A 7,098-nucleotide genomic window follows, 5' to 3' on the forward strand; every position below is an offset into this window, starting at 1 on the left:
GGGTCCATCCCATAAATCAAGGAAGAAAATTTTCTTCCTTGATTAGCAACCCATGTTTCCCTTCTGCATTTGTCAAATATGGCAGGCATGAAGAAAAATGTCAAGCGTAATAAGTGAGGTTCTCCCTATAAAAGGAGAGCTTCGGCTCTCATTTTTGACACACCAATCTCAGAGGAAAAATATATCTAAGAATTAGAAAGAAAGAGTGAGGTTTCACAGACAGGGCATAAGAAAATAGTCTGTGAGAAAAATAGAGAGTAAGTGATATTGTAGTGAGGTGGGAATATCAAAAGAGGGTTATTTCTTTTGAGTGTTGTAGTGGTCTTTTGAGTATTTTACTCGGATCTACAAAGTGTAAAATTCCTTGCTATAGTGATATCAGTTGCTCTTCTCATGGGCGTGGTTTTTTCCCTTATTCAAAAGAGTTTTCCATGTAAAAATCTTGGTGTCGTTGTTACTCTTTTATTCTTGTTAATTACCGTATCTCGGTGCACGTTATTATTCCGCTTTTATTATCGTAAATATTATTTTTGTAAGGGGTTTATTCCCAACATCAACAACCTCAACTCCGTCATCTTCCACCGTTCTTCAAACAGATTTTTGGTTAATTACAGTGATGGAAAGAGGTAGATTACTAACCCTTTTAACTACTTACTCTATTAACTAAGAAAAGATTACCGAGTTAATTTGAAAATTTGGATGTAAAATCAGAATTTCGATCAAATCATACATGCTAATCGGCATTATTAAAATCCAATTACTCGCAAAAAGATGAGAAATTTTCATCATCATTACCAAAGGCCTGGCCTTAACTAGGGTGTTTTATATATCAACTATGATTTATAACAAAAGGAAAAAATGAAAAGGAAAAAAAAATGAAGCAAAGGTTTTTCGAACGTAAGTTACAAAATGAAAATTGGCTATATATGTCCTAATCAAATGGATCTATACGAAGGTCATGCTCACTTGCCATCACCATCCCAGTGCACAGACATGTAGGGCACATCACCTACAAAATAATGACAACAATAATATGAAACAAAATCCATTAGCATTTATGTTGGTCGGACTCTCCAAAAATGTTGCTAGGTTCGTGTCGGATCCTCCAAAAGTAGTGCATATTTGGAAGATCCGACATGGGTGTGGCAGCAGTCGTGGAGAGTCCACGCAACAAAATTAGCATATATGTAGGATAAGGCAAAGTAGTAAAATACATGATGAGAGGTGCATGAGCACATTAACACTACAATAAAAACACGCATTTGTGACAGAATGTTAATGACGGAACAATTATTAATTCTGATGGATTTACGACAACGTTATGATGAAAGTCAAAAACGGCAGCCCGGTGCACTAAGCTTTCGCTATGCGCGGGGCTCGGGGAAGGGTCGGACCACCAGAGTCTATTATACGCAGCCTTACCCTACATTTATGTAAGAGGCTGTTTCCACGGCTCGAACTCGTGACCTCCTGATCACATGGCAACAACTTTACCAGTTAAGCCAAGACTCCCCTTCATAAATGTGGATAACTATGATGGTTTTATTCTTCCGTCACAAGATTTCTGCGAGGCTCGCATTTGTGACGAATTCTTCCGTGACATATTATTTTTTCTTGTAGTGTAAGGATGATGTGAAGAATAAATTTGTGAATTGTAAACCGAAAAATCAGTACATTCATATCCTAAGATGACTGTTAACTGCATGAAGTTAGAGAGATCATGTTTCATACCTTTCCTGTCCCAGAGCAGTTTGCACATCTTTTAAGAGATGGTGCGCGCAACGGTTGATAAGAACCATTCACTGAAATAGGTTCGGTATAAAGGCATTTACCGCTTGCTGAACAGCGTGCGCATGCCAAGTATCCTACCAAAAAGATCACGAAAGGATGTTATCGTCACTTTTGACAATAATCTAGTACACCATGAACTAAGGAAAATGAAAAATCATTGTAAAATAAGGTTATGACAACAAAGCTATCTTGCATTCTTCAACACAATAAATCTCTACAAAGAGATAAGCCATCTCAACAATTTACGAGTCTAAACATTGTGTTATACGGATTACGTCAGATGAACATACCACTTCCATGGCAATATTTGCACAGTTTCTTCTCTTGTTGGACTACATTGTTAGCTTCTATTAGCATGAGCGCTGAGATGACTCCCACTGCCCCACCTGAAAAAGATGCTACTATGGGGTCTACCTGGCTGAAAATAATTGAAAAAGAAGTCATATCAAAAGTTCAACGATGTAAATGGTTTTCTATTTTTTTGTTGTCACATTCCCTTGTTTTATCCACCTTTTCTTGGAAAGTAAAGATCACGCGGTAGACAACTTTGCACAATTCGAAAATGAATTTCAGGTTTTAGTCTCCATACCTCAATTGCATAGGCAAATGCAAGTTTCGTATAAAATCTTCATATGAGGTGCCTCCTATACCTAATCTCAGCTCAAGCTGCCATGTCAAAGAGGCTCAGTAGTCCGAAGACTTTGTAACTTAAGAATAAGCAAGTGAAATAACACCATAATCCTGGTATGCATAATTCAGCAGTAGAATAAGAAGTAAAGGTGGAAAAACAAATTGAGTTCAGGAGCTTACTATTGGGGCAAGGAATCCGCCAAAGACCATAATCCCAGCTATGAATGAAAAGCTTGTTAGATAAAGCTGCTTCAGTGTCTTTGGAGTCTGATACAAACAACGAATGCACCAGGTTACTGCTATAAGGAGTAAGTTCAAGTCACTAAGTTAAAGGAAGAGGTATAGATGTTACTAATTCAGACACCAATTATAAAGAAAGATTGAAGGAAGAGGTATAGATGTTACTAATTCAGACACCAATTATAAAGAAAGATTGCTAATTATAACAAACAAAAGGTCTTTGTCAAGTAGCATACTTTGACAAACTAATATGTACCAACTGAAGTCCTGGTGTACTTCAATTGTCTACTGGAGCAGTCGGCAAATTACCATGTTAGGAATAAATGGTATTGTTGATGGGATATCTGGCATCTCATTTTCATCTTCACCAGTCTCACGTCTAGTGTTTGAGGTCTTTAACCTTTGTTGTATTCTTAGCCTGCGTACCTGAAAATTATTTCCGAAATTTAAGATGCATTTGACAGTACAACATAATAAGTTATTCCTTCAAGTTTTGTTAGGCAGTACATTAGAACTTGAGAAAACTCACTTCTTCCATGAGGAGAAAGATTTTGTTGCGCCTGCTCCTTATGTTATCTTGGATTTCTTGAAACTGCATCTTACCAAAATCTTGAACGGTCTCTGGTCCTTCAATGATGCAGAAATTACTATAACAAACAACGACCAACATTAGTCAACTTCAATAGAATGCAAGCTTATAAATTGAGTCCAAAAACAGCAGTCAATATAAAATCAATCAACCACTCCTCAATCTTAAAGTAGTTGGTGTTAGCTACATGAATCCTATATATCCATTCTGCTCCGCTCTATTAAGGTCAAACAGCCAAATGAGTTCAGTATTCCAAGAATTCATCAACAGTTAGAAACATTTTTTCGCTGGTCTTCAACCTATAACAATCCGACTTGAGACATGCTATGCTTTACAAAGTTCACATACAGCCAAGTTATGAGTCCAAAATCATCATTCTAAAAATTACTATTTGTAGCAAAATATTTCATAATAATCTATTTCACGCGCTAACTTTAACTATTAGAACTTCAAGTAAAACAATGTTATTCGAAAATATGAATAATTAGACCTTGGGTGACCATATAAGGAGACCAATCCAACATCCATCCTACAACCAAATGTGGGACAACTTAACACCCCCGCAAGCTCAGGCTTGCCAACTGGAGCGTGGACAACATAATATCGGGCCCAACATCGGTGTATAAACTAAGAGTTGGGATGCGTCTGACTCTAATACCATGTAGAAAACCGAGATTTTCTCAACCAAAATCTCTCTGTTTTCTTCATAAAAAGGAAAAAATTCCTGGAAATCAAACCTCCAATATATAAGAACCAAAAAGGATGTTAACCAGATACTAAAGTTACAAACTTGTTAACATATATACAGTTACAATATCGACATTTCAGCCATATACGATGGACATATTAAATTCTCAAAGGAAGATTATTTCTACCTTAAATCTAACACACAAATTTCCCAATTTCTAAAACTAAAGCTACCAAACTAAGCAAACTAAAAATAACCCAATAGCTCAGACAACAACAAATACAATGTTTCCATAGGTGGGGTCTGGAGAGGGTAGTGTGTACCTAGGGTAGAGAGGCTTTTTCCAATAAACCTTAGAATATCACTTAGGACAAATCAGCACAAAAATACCAAAATTAAAATAAAGGCAAAAAATTGGAGAATTGAATAAAGAAATATAATAACCCAACCTTGGATAATTATTATCACCAGAAGATTGAAGAGAATCAAGACCATCCTTAGATGTAGCAGAACAAACTAACTGAGTTCTTGATTTACAGTTGAAGAAAGAGAAGTTCTTTGGATTTGAACTTAAACTGGAACTAAAACAAACAAGGGTCTTTGAGGAATCAAGATTAGAAGTATGGTTTAAGGGATGAAAGCAATAAAAGATAGAACCCATCTTTCCTTTTCTGGAAGGAAATGAAGGAACAGTATCGGGAGTGAAGATTTGAAGAAAAAAAAAGAAGAAAAAAAGAGAAGATGGGTTTTGGAGGATTATACTGAGAATCAAAGATGGCAAAGAGGATGAGGCCAAACTCCAAAATCCTCAACTAAGCCAACTTGCTGCGTACTGACGACAGTTAGGCAGTTACTTTCCCTTTTGGGACTAATCCTAACTTTTGGGTTTAGTGATTTTGACGAGTTGGTTGCGCGAGTGGTTTCTCCCGTGGAAGGGCTTAGTCAGAGTTCATCCCGTTGGATTTATCTTGTGCAATATATATTTTTTGTGTAGTTTGCGAGCTATTGCACAATATATTTAGTGCGTAATCCAAGGATAGCGAGGTTTTTCCTAAGAATTTTCAAAGAAAAAAAACTTTTCGATTTAGTTCTAAACTTATAGTTCGTCTTAATTACCGGTTCGTGTAATTTTTTTATGGAACTTTTATATTATATAGCGGCCTACTCAAAAAATTAAATGACAGATGTATAAATAGTGTATATTTATATTAGTTAGCGGATGTAAATATTTTTTTACTATGTAAGCAAATGTGAAACTTTCTCTTTTTATATATATTTAATAAAAAATTTAATATAGATATTGAATATCGAATATAAGATGATGATAAAAAAGCAAACTATAGTAATTCCCAACTAACTAGGTTTGTAGAGTTGTCTACAAGTTAAAGTATTTAACTTCTAAATTTTGTTAGCATAAAAAAAATTATGCGCCTGAAAAAAATTAAATGTACCTAACTGCCACTGCCCGTAACAAGTGAAAATAATAACTGAAATATTTTTTTAAAAATAAATAAATAACTGAAAATATGGTAAAATATGTTATAATATGTTAAATTACATATAGTGTAAATATTCTTTAGACGATTAATGCATGTGATTTACCATCCCATAATCTAAGCCTCATGTTCCAAATTAGTTTTCAATTAGCACTTGTCACAAAATTCTAATCATTAAGAAAACTTTTAATTTGTGTACTTCGTCCCATTTCCAACTTTATAGGACATTCTTTTTGGTCATTCTCAATATTTGATATGTATTTTATTTTATACAACTTTAAAAAGCTGTCAATAGCTTAAATTTCAATTTGAAGAGTTTTGCATGTCAGTAGTCTCCATTGCAGACTCATAATTTTCAATCCCTAAATTCGCCTCTGACTGCAATGTAATAAAGTTCCATTGAATTTTAAAAAGTTGTGTCCGGAACCTAAATGTGATTCTTTTTTACTCAAAATAAGTTTTTAAGTGTAAAAAAGAAGAAGTTACATTTCTACATTACCTTAACGGCCGTTTGGACTGTTAAGGTAAAACACGGTATGTAACCGCGATTTATATAAAATGCGGTTATATACCGCGATTTATAGGGAGCTGAAAAGACTGGTATATAAAACGCGGTCCATTACCGAGATTTATATAAAATGTTGTAATGGACCGCGTTTTACATGTTAAGTGGGTCCACCAATAATTCCTTTGCGCTTGCCATAACAATAATTCAAATACGGAAAAGGGCCTAAAATGCCCCTCTACTATATGAAATAGGACATCCTAGCCCTCCGTTAAAAGTTGGCCCCTTATCTGCCCTTGCCGTCTAAAAATGGGCTCAAAAATGTCCTTCTCCACTAATAGGAGACTCTAAAATCCACGTGGAATTATATTTGACTAATTAAAAATTCCAATCCTAATTTAAAATGCCACATGGATTTAAAAATACCCCAACCCCTATTATTTCCCTACCCCTACCCCCAGGCCCAACCTCAATTTTTACTTAATATAGCCGTTAGGTTAATTCCAATTACCATCCCCTTTCCTTCCCCATTTTCATCCCAAAAGCTTCTCCCTAAAAAAAAATTGACCTTCATTGATGTTTGATTTCTCCTACTAATTGGGTCACCTTGTCGATTTCGAGTTGGGTTCTAGTTTAGGTTTAATTCTTTTTCATCTTTCTCAGTTTGTTTTGGAGATTTCTCTAAGACAATGTCGCAATGTTCGAGTAGCTTAAATGGGTCGATTAGGAGGTGTCGTTGTGGACTTGCTGCTAATTATTTCATGACGTGGACTCCTTTAAATACTGGGAGAAGGTTTTTCAAGTGCCCTAAGCATGATGTAAGTAAATTTGTTGATGGGTTCTTTTAATTATTTCGATTTGACTGTAATTTCTTTTATTTTTTATTTTTGGTTTTAGGATGAAAAATGTTCCTATTGGGAATGGCAAGATAAGGAGCTTCCTCCCAGAATTTCAAATCTCATATGCAGTTTTAAAAAAGAAAATGAAGCTCTAATCCGTGAAAGAAATGTACTCCAAAGGAAAGTTGCCGATCTTGAGAATGTTATGTTGCTCGTCGATCATGAAGGAATAGGATCCTTGGAATTGGAAAGAAATGTTCTAATGAAGAAAGTGGTTGATTTAGAGTACTCAGTTGTGCGTGATGCTAAATTTCGGAAAA

At 35.2% G+C, this 7,098-nt stretch overlaps 1 protein-coding gene across 1 annotated transcript; it reads right to left on the reverse strand.

Moving 5' to 3' along the window:
* Positions 1 to 772: 772 nt before the first annotated feature.
* LOC104215980 (protein ORANGE-LIKE, chloroplastic) lies at positions 773 to 4,848 on the reverse strand. The gene is made up of 8 exons (XM_009765932.2): positions 4,388 to 4,848; positions 3,191 to 3,308; positions 2,971 to 3,087; positions 2,602 to 2,688; positions 2,381 to 2,457; positions 2,082 to 2,209; positions 1,732 to 1,865; positions 773 to 1,009 (listed from the first exon to the last, which is right to left on the reverse strand). The coding sequence occupies exons 1-8, from the start codon at positions 4,597 to 4,599 to the stop codon at positions 932 to 934; spliced, it is 951 nt and encodes a 316-aa protein (XP_009764234.1). The 5' UTR covers positions 4,600 to 4,848; the 3' UTR covers positions 773 to 931.
* Positions 4,849 to 7,098: the final 2,250 nt, after the last annotated feature.

The sequence above is a fragment of the Nicotiana sylvestris genome, chromosome 7 (assembly GCF_000393655.2).
Source record: "Nicotiana sylvestris chromosome 7, ASM39365v2, whole genome shotgun sequence".
NCBI lineage: Eukaryota > Viridiplantae > Streptophyta > Magnoliopsida > Solanales > Solanaceae > Nicotiana > Nicotiana sylvestris.